This window comes from Coregonus clupeaformis, unplaced genomic scaffold (genome assembly GCF_020615455.1).
Source record: "Coregonus clupeaformis isolate EN_2021a unplaced genomic scaffold, ASM2061545v1 scaf0303, whole genome shotgun sequence".
In the NCBI taxonomy this organism is placed as follows: domain Eukaryota; kingdom Metazoa; phylum Chordata; class Actinopteri; order Salmoniformes; family Salmonidae; genus Coregonus; species Coregonus clupeaformis.
The window spans coordinates 312,443-332,500 of NW_025533758.1; the positions used below are offsets into that span (position 1 = coordinate 312,443).

At 45.3% G+C, this 20,058-nt stretch overlaps 1 protein-coding gene and 1 long non-coding RNA gene across 5 annotated transcripts in view; both read right to left on the reverse strand.

Moving 5' to 3' along the window:
* Nucleotides 1-7,009: 7,009 nt before the first annotated feature.
* LOC121546550 lies at nt 7,010-15,256 on the reverse strand. 2 transcript variants are annotated; one of them, XR_005996398.2, is made up of 6 exons: nt 14,647-15,256; nt 14,272-14,399; nt 13,066-13,186; nt 12,793-12,880; nt 12,183-12,334; nt 7,010-7,634 (listed from the first exon to the last, which is right to left on the reverse strand). It is a non-coding gene; the product is annotated as an uncharacterized LOC121546550 (long non-coding RNA). The 2 variants fall into 2 exon arrangements; XR_005996399.2 differs by having other exon boundaries at nt 12,793-12,884.
* Nucleotides 15,257-16,838: 1,582 nt separating this feature from the next.
* LOC121545486 (interferon-related developmental regulator 2-like) overlaps nt 16,839-20,058 on the reverse strand; it is a 22,840-nt gene continuing 19,620 nt past the window's right edge. For 2 of the 3 annotated variants that reach the window (XM_041856043.2, XM_041856044.2), the window contains 2 exons: nt 17,628-17,720; nt 16,839-17,282 (listed from right to left, as the gene is read on the reverse strand). In XM_041856043.2, the coding sequence (XP_041711977.1) occupies nt 17,202-17,282; nt 17,628-17,720 (174 nt within the window). In that variant the 3' untranslated portion in view covers nt 16,839-17,201. The remainder of the gene's footprint in view (nt 17,283-17,627; nt 17,721-20,058) is intronic. The other variant, XM_041856045.2, reaches the window with a different exon arrangement.

The window sequence follows — 20,058 nt, forward strand, 5'->3', positions numbered from 1 at the left end:
ATCGATCCAGGTTTTTCTGATGCGGTGTGGCTGGATGGATTTGTTTATTATGAATCTCTCCAACAATGACTGATTCTTCATATTATTCATAACCACCGAGGCATAATTTACCAATCACAGGATGGATGCTGCAGCGTTACTGCGCAGACTGACAGTGCGGCAGATGAAACGTTTAACATTGGAGGACAGCAAAAGAGAGAGAAGAGAGGAAAGTAGGAGAGAAACTGAAATGTCAGCCAACTTTTTTCAGCCAAGTAGACTCCTGCTCTGTGATGAGAGAATAGAGGTTGTTTCTCACTAAAGGTCTCACTGTTGGCTCTTCTGCTATTGGCATTTCCCTCTCTCTTTATCACTCTCTCCATCCCGACCCCTGAATCCCTCTCTTCCCCTCTCTCCTTACTGTCTTACAGATTGAATGTCTCTTCTTGCTTCTTGTGTGCCCTTCACTCTCTCTAAATGTGCACCATCAGGTGATTTACTATGATAGATTTTCTCCACCTCACAGACCTATCACTGTGGCTGAAAAAGAGCAGAGAAAGACAGAAACATTAGAAGAGCAAATGTTTATCCGTCTCTAACCTATTCCATTCTAAGCTGATATACTGTCACACACACCATTGGGTCAAGAATGTGTGAGGCAGCCTGGTGAGTGTGTTTCTCCCCTCAGTCTGTGGTGCTCATTCCTCATTCCGTCTGAGAAAACAATCATAGCTACTGGGTACGGTTAAAAACCTTTCCCTAGGCCTAGAGCCTTTATCAACAAGCACCCCAAAACATTCACACATAGTAGTTATCCACACATACTGATAAAACACAAGAGCATTAGCACGCTGGCGCACACATACACACACAAACACGCGCACTCAGTTCACCCAACCAGTCAGGAGGCAGGGCAGGGTGTCTAGAATGTTTGAACTACATTATGGCCTCTAGTCTCTGGGGCAAAGTGCTGATGTGTTGAGATGTGCTATGCGGTTAGGGGTGGGGTTATTCTCAGCAGCTGTCTGAGACATACCTTAACGGAGGCCAAAGGATTGGTCGGGGTTAGAGAGGTTGTTCATGAGTTGAGGGGTGTACAGGGTGGGTGAGCTGTATGGGTTGTTCCAGGGGTTCGGTGTGCTGTCCCCTGGTCCCTCAAAGGGGGAAAGACAAACTGTTTCCAGGGATGGAATTTAACCTAATGACCTCAGAAGAAAGTGCTTTCATTTATTTATCATGTAGGGACCGAGGCGGTCTTAGACCCACAAACGTTACCCATGATTCATGGGGAGATTCTTCTGGTGGTGACGCAAATTCCCCAAAATCTGTACTCTTAACCCCTACAGTGCCAGCCAGTGTTACAGTCTTCCCCAAGCGGAGTAACACCTTTGAGGAACGGTCACCTATAAACTCCTCTCTCTTCTTATTTGTTCTCTCTTTCTTTTGATTTTCCTCCCTTCATCGCTCACTTCACTCTCACCATCTCTAAACCCTTCCCTCTCTCGCTCTTCTTCCTAATATTTGTAACTCTTCACCCCATGATACAGTAACAACCCTACCTTCCATACAGACCCAATCCCTCCTGGCGATACATGTGCACAGGAACATCCTGGCATCCCAAGCCAAACATATGTAATCCCAAATAAGCATTAACAGCTGAAAAATGCTTAGGCACAGTAATTATGGAAAGAGGAGAGAGAGAGAGAGAGAGAGAGATGAAAAAGCGGAGGGTGAGTAAGAGGAGTGAGAGAGAAGGAAAGAGAGAATTCTGGGCACCAGGCAGCACATCTCACATCCAATCTAGCTGAGCCCTGCAACCAGCCTGAATTAAAGGCATTAATGACATCAAGACAATCAACTACTGCATATAGTTAAACAGTCCTTCCTTTTATAGTGCTGAACTGGCCTCCAACATAAAGAACAGTGGATCAGTGTTCTAATTAAACATCCTCTGTTTTAACCCTGCATGGATTGGCTCATTAAGGCCTGATGCTGAGTGATGGCTAAGAGTTAGCTGTGTCGGTCAGACCCAGGATCACAAGGCTGCTCCTCAGATCTACTGACGGAAACCTGATAAGCAGCACAGGCATGACAGACAGAGGGATGGATGCGGTGAGGGAGCTTCCTCAAGTGAGAGATTATGTAGTGTGTGTGTGTGTGTGTGTGTGTCTCAAATACATTTGTATTTGTCACATGTGCCAAATACAACTAGTGTAGACTTTACCATGAAATGCTTGCTTACGAGCGCTTCCCAACAATGCAGAGTTTTTTTAAAATCCTGGATGGCATGGAGCTCGGTCCCAGTGATGTACTGGGCTATCCACATCCCCCTCTGTAGCACTTTGCGGTCAAGGGCAGTGCATTTGCCATACCAAGCGGTGATGCAGCCAGTCAAGATGCTCTCGATTGTGTAGGTGTGATCATACACCTAACTTTTTGAGGATCCGAGGGCCCATGCCAAATCTTTTCAGCCTCCTTAGGGGGAAGAGACGCTGTCGTGCCCGCTTCACGAATGTGCGGGTGTGTTTGGATCATGTTAGTTCCTTAGTGATGTGGACGCCAAGGAACTTGAAGCTCTAGACCCGCTCCACAACAGCCCGGTCAATGTGAATGGGTGCGTGCTCTCCCCTCTTTCTCCTATAGTCCACAATCAGCTCCTTGGTCTTCCTAACTTTAAGGTAGAGGTTGTTGTGGGCTTTCAAATAACAAGTGTCGGAGCTGGTATAATAGGATTCCACCTTCCTCCTATACTGTCCTTTTGCATGTTTGATGTCTCGTCGGAGGTCGTAGTGGGCTTTCTTGTCTGCGTCCATGTCTGTGTCCTGTTCCTTGTAAGCAGTAGCTCTAGCCTTTAGCCCAGCGCAGATATTGCCTGTAATCCATGGTTTTTGGTTTGGATACGTTCTTATAGTCACTGTGGAGATGACATCGTCTATGCACTTATTGATTAAGCCTGTGACTGTTGTGGTAAACATATCCCAGTCTGTACTAGCAAAACAGTCTTGTAGCCTCACGTCTGCTTCATCCGACCACTTCCGTACTGGTACTTCCTGTTTGAGCTTTTGTTTGTAAACAGGAAGCAGGAGAATGGAGTCATGGTCAGATTTGCCGAAAGGAGGACGCGGGAGGGCCTTGAATGCATTTCTGCGGGTATAATAAAAGTGGTCTAGTGTTTTAGTGCCCCTAGTGGTGCACACTGCACCGCCTTCCGACTTCTCCGAAGCCGCTGCCATTGCATGGAGAATCCACAGGGTACTACATGCATAGCGTCATCATCCAGCCATGTTTTAGTAAGACATAATATTGCAGCTTTTCAAGTCTCTCTGATAGGAGACTCTCGAACGAAGCTCATCCATCTTATTCTCGAGTGACTGGACATTTGCCAATAGAACGGAGGGGAGCAATGTTCCGTTTTCTCTTCGCCTCAATTTCACCAGGACTCCACCTCGTCTCCCACGTCTATGGCATTTTGGTAGCCCATGGAACAATGGAACTGGGTCCGGTATGAACAGTGGAACAGCTGAGTAGGCATCGAAATCGAGGTTAGTAACTGTCGATCTGATGTCCAGAAGTGGTCATATGTGATAATAGTATGAACTTTCTGTACAAAAAGATAAACACGATAAAAGTCACTAAATAGCAAAGGTGGGTTGGAACTCGTAAGATTTCACCCTTCTCTGTCGGCACCATCTTCTCTCTCTCTCACACCCACACACACACACACACACACACACAGAGCAGCTCCCAGTCTAAACTTGTCAGTGATACCTCAGGACCTGTCAAACATTTTCCTAACCTGATTCCCTGACCTGGAGACGGTGAGAGAGAGAGCACACACAACAAACCAGACCAGACCTGCTTCTCCCAGGGTTCTATTTAAGGTTCTGGCCCTGTACGGATGGGTGATCTCATTACCCGGGTTTGTTATTGCGGTTTCCTTTCAGCTTCCCAGTTGGCACAACAGGCCCAAGACCTGCCTCGCTCTCAGCACTACTTTTACAAAACACCCTGCTGCTGAAAGGAAATGTGCGTTGACAAAATATGCCCACTTCTTTTCTTTCTTTTTCTGGTAAGTACTTCCCTGGAAAGAGAGAGATGGGTTGGAGGGGAGTGGGTCACCTAGGCACATATCATCACGTGAAGTGATGATGCTCTTAGAGCCGTGACAGGGGGAGTTGGGGAGCTATCCTTACCTAGGGGTGGATGTGAGCGATGGCCTCCCCCACCTCATACTGCTAATGGACTCATCCATTATGGCCCAGTGAAAACACTGCTCAAGTGGCGACACATTACCAATCAAAGGGCCTACTCAAGTGCGAGTGTTTACTTGTGTGTGTGTTTTTGCTTGTGTGTGTGTGTTAGCATGTGTCTGGTGACTGACTGCCAGAGTGATGGATGTGTTGGTGTATGTATGGGCGAGTGGAGGTGGCACGCAAGGTGTAGCAGAGATTAACCTGGAGTTTACTACAGCTGTTTCCTGTACCACTTATCTCTGCTCTGAAGAGCTCCACTACCCTCCACTACCCTCTCAACCAGACACACACACACACACACACACACACACCTTGACTGCCCCCCCATCACATAAACACGCACACTCATAAAAAAGGAAAATATTATTCATTTGCATATTGTTTTCTCTGTCCACCGTTTCCTCACGCATAACCAATTTCTATAATAATTTCCAGAACGTTCCATGTGTAAGTAATGCAGGTCTGCCACGGCGTTTCTAACTAATAAACACATCCACATAAACAACTTTGACTGGTCAAGGTTGAACCGCTGTTCTTATTTCCCCTCTTTTTCCACTTCCAAACATGTTGCTGCTTACGGAGTATTCAGCCCTACCACTGTACTGGTGGGACAAGTGTTCATGTCCATACAATTTGACAGGAAGAGAGAGTCAGGCAATCTGTGCATTCCAGCTCAAAGTGTTGAACACTTCCCTACAGAACACTACTGACATTAATCTGACAATCGAATGTTGGCGGAGATCCAATGAAGTTCATGTATTCAGCATACATATGTGTGGTATGAGTGTTAGCGTGTGTGAGTGCATTCATCAATGTAAGTTCACCTCCTCAGGGGGCTTGTCCTTTAAAATCTTTATGTCTCAGCCTCATTGATGTGGACCTGGAGAGGGTAAGAGGACTGAAGAATACAACTGTAGAGGAGGAGAGGGACTGCTATCAAACTACAGCTGCAAGCAGCTCTCCCACACATTCTTAAAACCCCTCCATCTTGTATGTATACATTCCCCTTGGCTACTAGCAGAGCCTTGGTTGACTCCCTCCATGAGCCTTCCTCCCAGCCATACAACCCGACACAGAGCGGGCTGAAGTGGCCTAGCTGCTTGACCACAGCTAGCACACTCCAAATGGCCCCAGTGAAAGCGCGAGACAGAGAGAGACAGACAGCAGTATGTGGCCCATTATTGACCTATTGAACACAAAGCTGTGAATCTCTCTTTTTCTCCTGGACCAAAGGCTGTGGGTTCACAGGCATCCTATTATGTATGACCTCTGACCTCACAGTGGGTCGGGCCTCAGATGTGTGGACGAGCTACAGGGAGCTGGTCAATGATCCAGTCTTCACAGAGCAGTGCTGTGAACCTGAATCAGAGGAGGTAGCTGCTGCCCAGTTCCCATCACACTGGTCTTCATGGTCAGAAGGCCATTTGGAGAAGCCCACTCTCCCAGACACACTCCACAGACGGGGACACGCACAGAAGTACGTACATGACACACAGCAGACAATACCAACGGCAGATACAACCCTCACACAGCCCACCACAAAGAATACCCAACCCTCAAACACACACAGTCCACATCACAAAACAAAAACTCAAGGCCATATTTCTCCAGATCAGCCCACCTCTCTTGCTCTGTGCCACTGGGTCCACTCCTGTACCCATGCAGCGCTCGTGTTTCCATCCGCCTGCCTCCTTCTCTCTACTGGGTTCTGATCTTATGTTTTAGCCATCAGGGTACTACTGCTGCCTCTCTGCCTCCCCTCTCTCGCAGCGTGGGCACGACATCAACAGCAGAGGTTTGGACATGATGATGACTTAGCCATGCTGCTGCCATGGTCAAACACAGCATTAGCAACAGCACCACCACTCACTAGCGGTCTCTGGTGGTGGATATCAGACCTGGACTGTACCACAGGATGGTAAATTGATCTCAGGTTGCCTAGTTTAGATTATTAACCAGAACCACGTTTTACAGACAACAATGAAATATGGTTAAGCGATGGCGGCTCGGGTTCAACCCATCATAAATTATAATAATCTATAAGTATTGCTGTTTTAGAGCTAAAGTAACAGTAAATGTCATATTCAAATACATTTGTCATGAGGAAAATTGTAACCAGGAGTACATTTTTAAAACAGCATTTTCCCCTCAAATTCTGATACATTGTTTTGGAGTCTTTCAACGACAAAACAGGAGGGCTGAAGTATTGGATTCTACACCATCTGTAGCTGCCTGAAGCAGAGAGTGTCAGTTCTACCTTCATACTGGGTGAGAATGGTATCTATGAAGGTGTGCTGGTTGTGTCACCTGTGTATGTAGAGGTGCCAGTGTTCCCTTGTGGGAGTGAGTGTTGTCTGAACAACAGCAGGTATATGTTCTCTGCAGTTGTTTCTTGAATGCTTTCGAGAATAGGACTTAATATCTGCAGTTAAGTAAATCATCCACTCGCTCTCTCCTAGAGCTCACAAAGGGTTGCGCACGATTTATAATCAACGCAAAAGGTTGTCATATATATTCAACAAAACATTTAATTGTTAAGATGATAACATGATGCTCTAGCGACTCCTTGTGGTGGGCCGGGCGCCTGCAGGCTGATCTCGGTTGTCAGGTGAACGTTGTTTCCTCCGACACATTGGGGCGGCTGGCTTCCGGGTTAAGCGGGCAGGTGTTAAGAAGCGCGGTTTGGCGGGTCATGTTTCGGAGGACGCATGACTCGACCTTCGCCTCCCAAGCCTGTTGGAGAGTTGCAGCGATGAGACAAGATCGAAATAGGGGGTGAAAAAAAAAAAAAAAAAGTATGTTTGTCTAACAATTGAAGAACAGCTTAAATGTACAACGTGAGTACAGCACACATGAGTGTGCATGTCTTAATTTCACAGTTCACTTCTTTGTGTGTGTGTGCAGTCATACCAGTAGAGGCTCAGTGCAGGTGCTGTTGCACCACATTGAGGAACCACATTGAGGAAGCAGTCAGCCTGAGTGTCAACACGGTATAGAGTGACCGTTCTCCGCAAACCACACACACAAAGGGGGCAGCAGAGCTGTATTCATTAGTGCACACCGTAACAAAACATTTGGCAACGGAAAACAAAAATGAAGTAGTTCCTCCCCGTTTCAGTTCGTTTTGCTTCCATTTAGTGCCTAATGAATACGGTCCAGAGTTAACACATATCCACGAGCCATCTACGAACATGGCTAAAGAGCAATAAGTGCAGTTCATTCATTCATTCATTGGAACTTTAAAGACAAATTACTTATAGTATCATCATAATCCTTAATCTAACAAGTGGTTGTCACCTGAAGGGGGATCCCCTGCTCTTCAGAGCCCGGTACAGCTCCAGACCTTGGTGAGGGGTCTCTCCAGTCTTTACCCCCCAGCATCAGGAGCACTGGGGCCTTGATCTGGACACAGACAGAGGAAACTATAACCTGTGTAAATGGTCACCTTGATATAGCATTGTCACATTGCCCACCCTTTCAACACATTGTGTCAGCATGCTGCAAGATACACAGCAGTGTGTGTGTATTACTATCCTTGTGGGTACCGGATATCCCCAAAAGTCCCCACAAGGATAATAAAACAAGGAAGATTCCCCATGAGGACAAAGACTATTTTAGGTTTAGGGTTACAATTAGGGTTAGGGACAATAGGATTAGAAATATAAATCAATTTTAGGATAGTAAAACATATGCTCTGTCTGTGTGTTATCCATATGCTCTGTCTGTGTGTTATCCATATGCTCTGTCTGTGTGTTATCCATATGCTCTGTCTGTGTGTTATCCATATGCTCTGTCTGTGTGTTATCCATATGCTCTGTCTGTGTGTTATCCATATGCTCTGTCTGTGTGTTATCCATATGCTCTGTCTGTGTGTTATCCATATGCTCTGTCTGTGTGTTATCCATATGCTCTGTCTGTGTGTTATCCATATGCTCTGTCTGTGTGTGTGTTAGGGTTGAATATTTTCCCGGTATTTTACAAATGTCCCATCCCGAGAATAAATCATATTTCTCCCGTGTAACCCGGTATTCCCCCTCAAGTGTCATTAAAAAGCATTATAAAGCATAAACATATGTCTGGATTTGATTAGAGCTTTGATCAGCATTAACATTCTAACCTGATGCTACCTGAGCCATATATTAAATACATTTTATGAGCCCTACATTAACAACATTTAATGAGCCCAAGACCAAATGATTGTGCGTTCTCCAATACATATATGATAGGCTACTTCACATTACACACAACAGAAAAACATAAAAGCATATAGATGTAGCTCGCTATATGCTCTTTTGGGTAAATAAATGAAACTAGCTCCAGTAGGCTAATCTTTTTGAGTGTGAACTGTATTACTGTACTGTATTGTATTATATTATATGGACTGGAATTACCCACATTGTTCAAACCATGATAGAGCAGAAGATAACGTGATTCTGGTGCAGCACATGCGGCCTACAACGTATAGGCTAGCGAATTTGATTATAATTTTGAAATATAATAGGGCCTATTTGTATAGGCTAATAAGTAGGCGGATGAATATATACCTTTCATAATGTTTCCCCTAATGTTATTAGCCTACCTCCTCTTTCTCTCCCTATTGTTGATTCATTCCTTCCCAGCTTTCAACAGTTAAATGACATTTGTTTCGTTGTCTTTATCTTCATTATGGTATGGGCAGGAGGCATAAGCTACGGACAACAAACACAATTACATTTTATCGAAGGCAATTTGAACACACAAAAATAGTGTGATGAGATCCTGAGGACCATTGTGAGGCCCATTTTTTAAAAGGTATCTGTGACCAACAAATGCATATCTGTATTCCCAGTCATGTGAAATCCATTGATTAGGGCCTAATTTATTTATTTCAATTGACTGATTTCCTCATATTAACTGTAACACAGTAAAATCAACGTAATTGTTGCATTTATATTTTTGTTATAGATAGATAGATAGATAGATAGATAGATAGATAGATAGATAGATAGATAGATAGATAGATAGATAGATAGATAGATAGATAGATAGATAGATATCAGTCTAGAACAGGATTATCTATTTTGGATGCAATTTGAATGGAGTTGATGGAGAGACATGCTTGGGGGGTGGGGGGGGAGAGAAAGAGAGAGAGAGATAATTACAACAATGGAGCACAGAGAGAATAGAGAGGGGATGGGCCAGTCTTTCCAAATGTGTGCTTGTTCGTGTGTCTGCGCGTTTACCCTCCAGTTCCTCCGGGCGCTACTGAAGACCAGCACTCCCCACTGTAGGCCATCCCTGCTACTTCTCCCTAATTGAGGTGCTGGACAGGGGTCTGGAGGTCATGTTAAGGACTAGGGGCTATACTGTGGGGGTGAGGGGCTGGACAGGGGTCTGGAGGTCATGTTAAGGACTAGGGGCTATACTGTGGGGGTGAGGGGCTGGACAGGGGTCTGGAGGTCATGTTAAGGACTAGGGGGCTATACTGTGGGGGTGAGGGGCTGGACAGGGGTCTGGAGGTCATGTTAAGGACTAGGGGCTATACTGTGGGGGTGAGGGGCTGGACAGGGGTCTGGAGGTCATGTTAAGGACTAGGGGCTATACTGTGGGGGTGAGGGGCTGGACAGGGGTCTGGAGGTCATGTTAAGGACTAGGGGCTATACTGTGGGGGTGAGGGGCTGGACAGGGGTCTGGAGGTCATGTTAAGGACTAGGGGCTATACTGTGGGGTGAGGGGCTGGACAGGGGTCTGGAGGTCATGTTAAGGACTAGGGGCTATACTGTGGGGGTGAGGGGGCTGGACAGGGGTCTGGAGGTCATGTTAAGGACTAGGGGCTATACTGTGGGGGTGAGGGGCTGGACAGGGGTCTGGAGGTCATGTTAAGGACTAGGGGCTATACTGTGGGGGTGAGGGGCTGGACAGGGGTCTGGAGGTCATGTTAAGGACTAGGGGCTATACTGTGGGGGTGAGGGGCTGGACAGGGGTCTGGAGGTCATGTTAAGGACTAGGGGCTATACTGTGGGGGTGAGGGGCTGGACAGGGGTCTGGAGGTCATGTTAAGGACTAGGGGGCTATACTGTGGGGGGTGAGGGGCTGGACAGGGGTCTGGAGGTCATGTTAAGGACTAGGGGCTATACTGTGGGGGTGAGGGGCTGGACAGGGGTCTGGAGGTCATGTTAAGGACTAGGGGCTATACTGTGGGGGTGAGGGGCTGGACAGGGGTCTGGAGGTCATGTTAAGGACTAGGGGCTATACTGTGGGGGTGAGGGGCTGGACAGGGGTCTGGAGGTCATGTTAAGGACTAGCGGCTATACTGTGGGGGTGAGGGGCTGGACAGGGGTCTGGAGGTCATGTTAAGGACTAGGGGCTATACTGTGGGGGTGAGGGGCTGGACAGGGGTCTGGAGGTCATGTTAAGGACTAGGGGCTATACTGTGGGGGTATTCCCACGGGGGGCCTGTATGAAAAATGTATGCACTAACTGTAAGTCGCTCTGGATAAGAGTGTCTGCTAAATGACTAAAATGTAAAATGTAAATTATTTAAGATACTCTTTGAAGAGGTAGGATTTCAGGTGCTTTCGGAAGATGAGCAGGGACTCTGCTGTCCTAGCTTCAGGGGGAAGCTGGGTCCATCATTGGGGTGCCAGGACAGAGAAGAGCTTGGATTGGGCTGAACGGGAGCTGCACTCCCATAGGGGTGGGAGAGCCAAGAGACCAGAGGTGGCTCGGGTTGGGGTGTAGGATTTTGAGCATAACCTGAAGGTAGGGAGGGGCAGTTCCTCTTGCTGCTCCGTAGGCAAGTACCATGGTCTTGTAGTGGATGCGAGCCTCAACTGGAAGCCAGTGGATTGTGCGGAGGAGCTGGGTGACATGTGAGAACTTGGGAAGGTTGAAAACTAGGCAGGCTGCAGTGTTTGGATAAGTTGCAGGGGTTTGATGGAACAAGTGGGGAGCCCAGCCAACAGCGAGTTGCAGTAGTCCAGACGGGAGATGACAAGTTTAGGACCTGCGGCACTTCTTGTATGAGGTAGGGTCGTACTCTACGGATGATGTAGAGCATGAACCTGCAGGAGCGAGTCACTGCTTTGATGTTTGCAGAGAACGACAAGGTGTTGTCCAGGGTCACGCCAAGGTTCTTTGCACTCTGTGGGGGTGACACCGTGGAGTTGTCAACCGTGATGGAGGTCTTTGAGGGGGCAGGCCTCCCCGGGAGAAAGAGCAGCTCCGTCTTGTCAAGGTTGAGCTTGAGGTGGTGGGCCGACATCCCAGCTGAGATATCTGCCAGGCACGCAGAGATGTGTGCCGCCACCTGAGTGTAATCCGCATAGCAATAATAGGAGAGACCATGTGAGGATATGACGGAGCCGAGTGACTTGCTGTATGGAGAGAATAGGAGAGGGCCAAGAACCGAGCCCTAGGGGACACCAGTAGTGAGAGTACGTGGAGCAGAACCTCAAGCCCAGTCTGAACGGCTAATGCCCCAGCCCACAAAAAACACATCCTCACCACTATGCTTCCATAGACCCTGTGTTAACCAGACAGACAATCAGCATGACAACAATTACTGTAAATTACATTTCATGGCATAACATGATATTACATAGAATAACATGACTACAAACATGTCATATGACTGGTGAACCTTACAATGAAGCTGTTGGTTGAGTTGCAAAAACATAGGATGCTCTCTCAATGCCTTTATTGGTGTGTGTGTGTTAGAGACCCTGCTTTTGCACACCTGGCCAGGGGACACGTGTGGAGGGACACCCTGTAGGACAGTCACTGTGCCCTTGCCAACACACAGCACTGGGACACTTACTGGTCAAGCCTTCGCCCCAGTCTTCCCAATTCACACACTTGTCCTGCTACACAACAAGAGATAGGAACTTTAAGGACTAAGTCCAATTTCATTGGATGCTAAACATATAAAGACAATTGATACAGGAGAATTGATTAGGGTGTTTCTGATACCTTCCCAGAAAGGTCTCCGGAGGGCCCTGCTGTTGGGTCTCTAGCTGATGGGCTAGATGCTTTAGCTGATGACTCTGCTATCGTCCTTTTCCCCTCAGATACATACAGCACCCTGCTCTCACATGCAGACCAGGCCAGGCAGCCAAACTGAGCTGCACACACACACAGAGAAAGACAGAGACAGATGGAGAGAGGACAAGAGACAGAGAAAGAGACAAATGAAAGCAAATGGCCCTGATAAGGTCAAAATTGGACAGGTCTAGCATGGAACCACATGCACAGAGCACTGACTGTAGTCATTCAAATCACTCAAGGACTCAAGGCCTTCCAATTCTCATACACTCTCCCATGTTTGTTGAGCTCTGTGACATCGATTATTTTATTCATGCCATAGTTGCTCCACATCTGAAAATGAACAGACAATATAAAAGTAAAAGAAAACCTGTCCGTATTGTATCAGGGTGGGTGAATGAATTGAGCCAAGATGTGGCTGACACACCCAGACCACTCCTAGCCTCGTACGAACCATCCTGATCTCGCGAGCTTACATTCTGTTTCGCTACACCGCTATCAGGATGGTTCGTATGAGGCTAGACCACTCCATCCTTACCTCTAGAAATTATTGTCCCACCCCCTGACTGCTGGCTTCCCTTACAACCGCCTTCAGATCTCCAGGTGGAGAGTAGGAACTCAGCAACCTAGCTGAGCAGTAAAGAAGGAATGCAGCTTTTAAAGTTGCAGCAGAGAGAGCCTACAAAATCTTTATTCACCCCTCAAGACCCTCATGTAATCATCTTACACACATATTATGTAACATCGTCCAAAGGCATGACAGCCCCAGGAAAGTGTGAGGTGGGGGCTTGTCTGTCTGTCTGCTACTTACCCTCCGTATAAGAGGCTGCAGGGGCTTGGTGGTAAGATCTTTACTGTCCTCTTCTTGATCAGTGTCCACTGCTGGGCATAGTGCAGTCCGTTTCCACTGACTGTCTCACTCTAGCTCCACTCTGAGTGCAGTTTTGTGGAGAAGTTTCAAAGTTGTGTTTAAGGTACACTACCGTTCAAAAGTTTGGGGTGACTTAGAAATGTCCTTGTTTTCTAAAGAAAAGCATTTTTTTTGTCCATTAAAATAACATAAAATTGATCAGAAATACAGTGTAGTCATATCTCAGACTGCCCATCTTAATCTTTTCTTTTTATTGGCCAGTCTGAGATATGGCTTTTTCTTTGCAACTTTGCCTAGAAGGTCAGCATCCCGGAGTCGCCTCTACACTGTTGACGTTGAGACTGGTGTTTTGCGGGTACTATTTAATTAAGCTGCCAGTTGAGGACCTGTGAGGCGTCTGTTTCTCAAACTAGACACTAATGTATTTGTCCTCTTGCTCAGTTGTGCACCGGGGCCTCCCACTCCTCTTTCTATTCTGGTTAGAACCAGTTTGCGCTGTTCTGTGAAGGGAGTAGTACACAGCATTGTACGAGATCTTCAGTTTCTTGGCAATTTCTCGCATGGAATAGCCTTCATTTCTCAGAACAAGAATGGACTGACGAGTTTCAGAAGAAAGTTATTTGTTTCTGGCCATTTTTAGCCTGTAATCGAACCCACAATTGCTGATCCTCCAGATACTCAACTAGTCTCAAGAAGGCCAGTTTTATTGCTTCTTTAAATCAGCACAACAATTTTCAGCTGTGCTAACATAATTGCAAAAGGGTTTTCAAATGATCAATTATCCTTTTAAAATGATAAACTTGGATTAGCAAACACAACATGCCATTGTAACACAGGACTGATGGTTGCTGATAATGGGCCTCTGTACGCCTATGTAGATATTCCATTAAAAATCAGCTACAATAGCCATTTACAACATTAACAATGTCTACACTGTATTTCTGATTAATTTGATGTTATTTTAAATGGACAAAATAAATTGCTTTTCTTTCGAAAACAAGGACATTTCTAAGGGACCCCAAACTTCTGAACGGTAGTGTACATTTTAAAGCAAAAAACATGAATATGCACACATAAAAATGATAACATCAGCTTGGGCACATATGGCTTTTGTATGGTTTAATCAGTGTGTGTGTGTGAACTCACCTGTCGACAAATTAAAAACGAGTAATGCAGCTCACTATGCATCCTCCTGGTTCAGTCGCAGTCACGAAGGCAGAAAAAGGAATGGGATACCCACTATAAGTGCTGATAGCATCGGGTCCCATTCGTGCCTAGGTGGCAGGTGCAGTAGAGTTAGTTAACAGACCTGCAGCTGTCGACAGTTTTTGGAAACACTTTTACACTGCATGCCATTAGCTAACTAATCACGTATCGATTAGTTTGAACACAGGTGATATGAAGCAATGGGTGCATGCAACGAACATGAATTATCTGCTTAAATGTATAAAAGTTTAGAGAGCTGACTTTAATATTAACATAGACGGAACAAAATGGTACATTTCTTTTCGTAATTATTACTTTTAAATCTGTCAAAAATGCAATAATAGTTTCACGTCTTTTACAAGGGACTCCATGTTGACACCGCAGACGATACCATTTTGTGGAGAATGAGATTTAGCAGTACAGGGGTGATGGAAGAGACCAAACACAAGGTGGCAGCAGCAACACATGAACTTGACGTCACTGAATTGTTGTCCAGTGTGGACTTTTTCCCCTATCAAATCCCACTAGATATATTAATGACGCGGGCCGCAGCGATACATAAATGGGAACTTTTCAGCCCTTGCCTTCGATCTCTGCATTACAATGCTAACATTAAAACATTTTAAAAACCCACTTAGCGAAAATAATTAATGATTACATAGATACAACAGCCTTAGTGTTATTACATCTCTCCATAATCAATTTATTTACCTCATCCTTGTGGTTACATAGCATTGTTTGTCAAGATACATGGCAATCTTGGAAAATAAGTGCCATATAACTGATCATGTTTTCTCCATTGTTCAAGTCCACTCCTAGAATACATACACATGCATTTGTATATACACTTTACAAAAATATAAACGCAACATGCAACAATTTCAAAGATTTTACTGAGTATCAGTGCATAAGGAAATCAGTCAATTGAAATAAATTCATTAGGCCCTAATCTATGGATTTCACATGACTGGTAATACAGCTATGCATCTGTTGGTCAGATACTTTTTTTTTTTTTTAGTAGGGCATGATCAGAAAACCAGTCCGGATCTGGTGTGACCACCACTTGCCTCATGCAGCACGACATCTCCTTCGCATAGAATTGATCAGGCTGTTGATTGTGGCTTGTGGAATGTTGTCGCACTCCTCTTCAATGGCTGTGCGAAGTTGCTGGATATTGGCGGGAACTGGAACACACTGTCGTACATGTCGAGCCAGAGCATCCCAAACATGCTCAAATGGGTGACATGTCTGGTGAGTATGCAGGCCGTGGAAGAACTGGGAAATTTTCAGCTTCCATAAATTGTGTACATATCCTTGCAACATGAGGCTGTGTATTATCATGCTGAAACATGAGGTGATGGAGGCAGATGAATGGCACAACAATGGACCTCAGGATCTCGTCACGGTATCTCTGTGCATTCAAATTGCCATCGATAAATTGCAATTGTGTTCATTGTCCATAGCTTATGCCTGCCCATACCATAACCCCATCATGGGGCACTCTGTTCACAACGTTGACATGAGCAAACCGCTCGCCCACACAAGGCCATAACACGCTGTCTGCCATCTGCCCAGTGGTACAGTTGAAACCAGTATTCCCCCTTGAAGAGCACACTTCTCCAGTGTGCCAGTGGCCATCGAAGGTGAGCATTTGCCTACTGATGTCAGCTACAACGCCGAACTGCAGTCAGGTCAAGACCCTGTTGAGGACGATGAGCACACAGATGAGATGCCGTGACAGTTTGTGCAGAAATTATTTGGCTGTGCAAACCCACAGTTTAATCAGGTGTCCAGGTGGCTGGTCTCAGACAATCCCGCAGGTGAAGAAGCCGGATGAGGAGGTCCTGGGCTGGCGTGGCTACATGTGGTCTGCGGTTGAGGCCGGTTGGACGTACTGCCAAATTCTCTAAAGCGACGTTGGAGGCAGCTTATGGTAGAGAAATGAACATTCAATTCTCTGGCAACAGCTCTGGTGGACATTCCCACAGTCAGCATGCCAATTGCACACTCCCTCAAAACTTAGTGGCCTTTTATTGTCCCCAGCACAAGGTGCACCTGTTTAATGATCATGCTGTTTAATCAGTTTTTTGTCAGGTGGATGGATTATCTTTGCAAAGGAGAAATGATCACTAACAGGGATGTAAACACATTTGTGCACAACATTTGAGAGAAATAAGCTTTTTGTGCGTATGGAACATTTCTTGGCTCTTATTTCAGCTCATGAAACCAACACTACATGTTGCATTTATATTTTTGTTCAGTTTACAAGTATAGATTATATGCACAACCAACCAGCATAAAAAATATACATGAAGATCCAAACCTACATTTTCTTCCCATATCTGAAGTCTGTAAACATAACTTATTTTAAGAATCAATTCGCCCACTTTCAATAAATTAGAAAATAAAATACTGTACATGACCAGAAATGGTTAAGATATTCTTCCAAAAATATTAATTAAAAAGATACAATAAACCACCTTTTTGTTTTATTTTTAGGCGTCCCGTAGGTGTCATGATTTTATTATGTGGTGTTAAATTACAAATTAAAAAAACACGCACACACATTTGCAATGTCTGCCAAGTCCCTGGTTTGGCAGCAGTCATTGGGTCTTGTGAGATGAGTTTGGGCAAGGGGCCTGTTCAGGAGGTTGTAACGTTACAGAACGTTCCTATAGAAATGTACTGTGTAGAACATATAGGATTGTCTGTCATTTGGAAATGGAAATCATGTCAGCTCTATTCATTACATTTCTATCTGCAACGTTACCAAACATTTCGCTTCAATAAATATACCCCAGTATTCTTCTCCTCAGGGTCTCCATCCTATGGGGCCAAGGCACGTTCCATCAATTCCTCTCCTCCATTCCTCACATCACATCTGCTCTCTTGTCCCTCACTTTGTTCCTTAGTTTAGTCCTGGCTTTGAAGGCCGCTGAGTTGAACAGATGCTGTGAGATAAATAAATCCACAGGTTAGATTTACACCCTTCAAAATGAAGAATACCAATATGGAGGGCAGGTTTCTACTGGGTCCTGTGAAGACTAGGCAAACTCATAACATGTCATGGTAATGCTAAAGCTAATGGACAGGTACATTTTGTTTAACCGACATGTATTTCATTAGACAGTGGAGATCTCACATGATATGCCCTATGTGGTTGTTGAACAGGTATGCATCATGTTGTGTGAGTATTTTCTGGTGGTAGGGCAGTGGTTATGGTTTTAGGGGAGTGGTTATGTGCTGGTGGTAGGTGGGTTTGCAGACAGTTTAAAGTTCATAGGACGTGGGGTCACCTTCTCGAAACGGGAGATCTTACTGGCTTTGACGGACGAGTCCAGTATCAGAGGGGGTCCCAGGCCAAAGATATCCCTCAGCAGCGGGTTAAACTACAGAGACAAGACCAGGCACACCTTTAAATATCATAGAATGACAAGCTGGTTACTGGCAATTACTGAATGATACATGAGAAAACAAGCATCAAAAACCTTGCTGTGAGATTTGATTAGAACATTGTTGGTTGCAGAGATACTTGATATCTGCTGTAATGAGAAAAAAATATATATATATATATATATATATATATATATATATATATATATATATATATATATATACACATATAACACACACACACACACACACAGTGGGGAGAACAAGTATTTGATACACTGCCGATTTTGCAGGTTTTCCTACTTACAAAGCATGTAGAGGTCTGTAATTTTTATCATAGGTACACTTCAACTGTGAGAGACAGAATCTAAAACAAAAATCCAGAAAATCACATTGTATGATTTTTAAGTAATTAATTTGCATTTTATTGCATGACATAAGTATTTGATCACCTACCAACCAGTAAGAATTCCGTCTCTCACAGACCTGTTAGTTTTTCTTTAAGAAGCCCTCCTGTTCTCCACTCATTACCTGTATTAACTGCACCTGTTTGGACTCGTTACCTGTATAAAAGACACCTGTCCACACACTCAATCAAACAGACTCCAACCTCTCCACAATGGCCAAGACCAGAGAGCTGTGTAAGGACATCAGGGATAAAATTGTAGACCTGCACAAGGCTGAGATGGGCTACAGGACAATAGGAAAGCAGCTTGGTGAGAAGGCAACAACTGTTGGTGCAATTATTAGAAAATGGAAGAAGTTCAAGATGACGGTCAATCACCCTCGGTCTGGGGCTCCATGTAAGATCTCACCTTGTGGGGCATCAATGATCATGAGGAAGGTGAGGGATCAGCCCAGAACTACACGGCAGGACCTGGTTAATGACCTGAAGAGAGCTGGGACCACAGTCTCAAAGAAATACATTACTAACACACTACGCCGTCATGGATTAAAATCCTGCAGCGCACGCAAGGTCCCCCTGCTCAAGCCAGCGCATGTCCAGGCCCGTCTGAAGTTTGCCAATGACCATCTGGATGATCCAGAGGAGGAATGGGAGAAGGTCATGTGGTCTGATGAGACAAAAATAGAGCTTTTTGGTCTAAACTCCACTTGCCGTGTTTGGAGGATGAAGAAGGATGAGTACAACCCCAAGAACACCATCCCAACCGTGAAGCATGGAGGTGGAAACATCATTCTTTGGGGATGCTTTTCTGCAAAGGGGACAGGACGACTGCACCGTATTGAGGGGAGGATGGATGGGGCCATGTATCGCGAGATCTTGGCCAACAACCTCCTTCCCTCAGTAAGAGCATTGAAGATGGGTCGTGGCTGGGTCTTCCAGCATGACAACGACCCGAAACACACAGCCAGGGCAACTAAGGAGTGGCTCCGTAAGAAGCATCTCAAGGTCCTGGAGTGGCCTAGCCAGTCTCCAGACATGAACCCAATAGAAAATCTTTGGAGGGAGCTGAAAGTCAGTATTGCCCAGCGACAGCCCCGAAACCTGAAGGATCTGGAGAAGGTCTGTATGGAGGAGTGGGCCAAAATCCCTGCTGCAGTGTGTACAAACCTGGTCAAGACCTACAGGAAACATATGATCTCTGTAATTGCAAACAAAGGTTTCTGTACCAAATATTAAGTTCTGCTTTTCTGATGTATCAAATACTTACAGTGAGGGAAAAAAGTATTTGATCCACTGCTGATTTTGTATGTTTGCCCACTGACAAAGACATGATCAGTCTATAATTTTAATGGTAGGTTTATTTGAACAGTGAGAGACAGAATAACAACAACAAAAATCCAGAAAAACATGTCAAAAATGTTATGAATTGATTTGCATTTTAATTAGGGAAATAAGTATTTGAACCCTCTGCAAAACATGACTTAGTACCTGGTGGCAAAACCCTTGTTGGCAATCACAGAGGTCAGACGTTTCTTGTAGTTGGCCACCAGGTTTGCACACATCTCAGGAGGGATTTTGTTCCACTCCTCTTTGCAGATATTCTCCAAGTCATTAAGGTTTCGAGGCTGACGTTTGGCAACACAAACCTTCAGCTCCCTCCACAGATTTTCTATGGGATTAAGGTCTGGAGACTGGCTAGGCCACTCCAGGACCTTAATGTGCTTCTTCTTGAGCCACTCCTTTGTTGCCTTGGCCGTGTGTTTTGGGTCATTGTCATGCTGGAATACCCATCCACAACCCATTTTCAATGCCCTGGCTGAGGGAAGGAGGTTCTCACCCAAGATTTGAGAATACATGGCCCCGTCCATCGTCCCTTTGATGCGGTGAAGTTGTCCTGTCCCCTTAGCAGAAAAACACCCCCAAAGCAT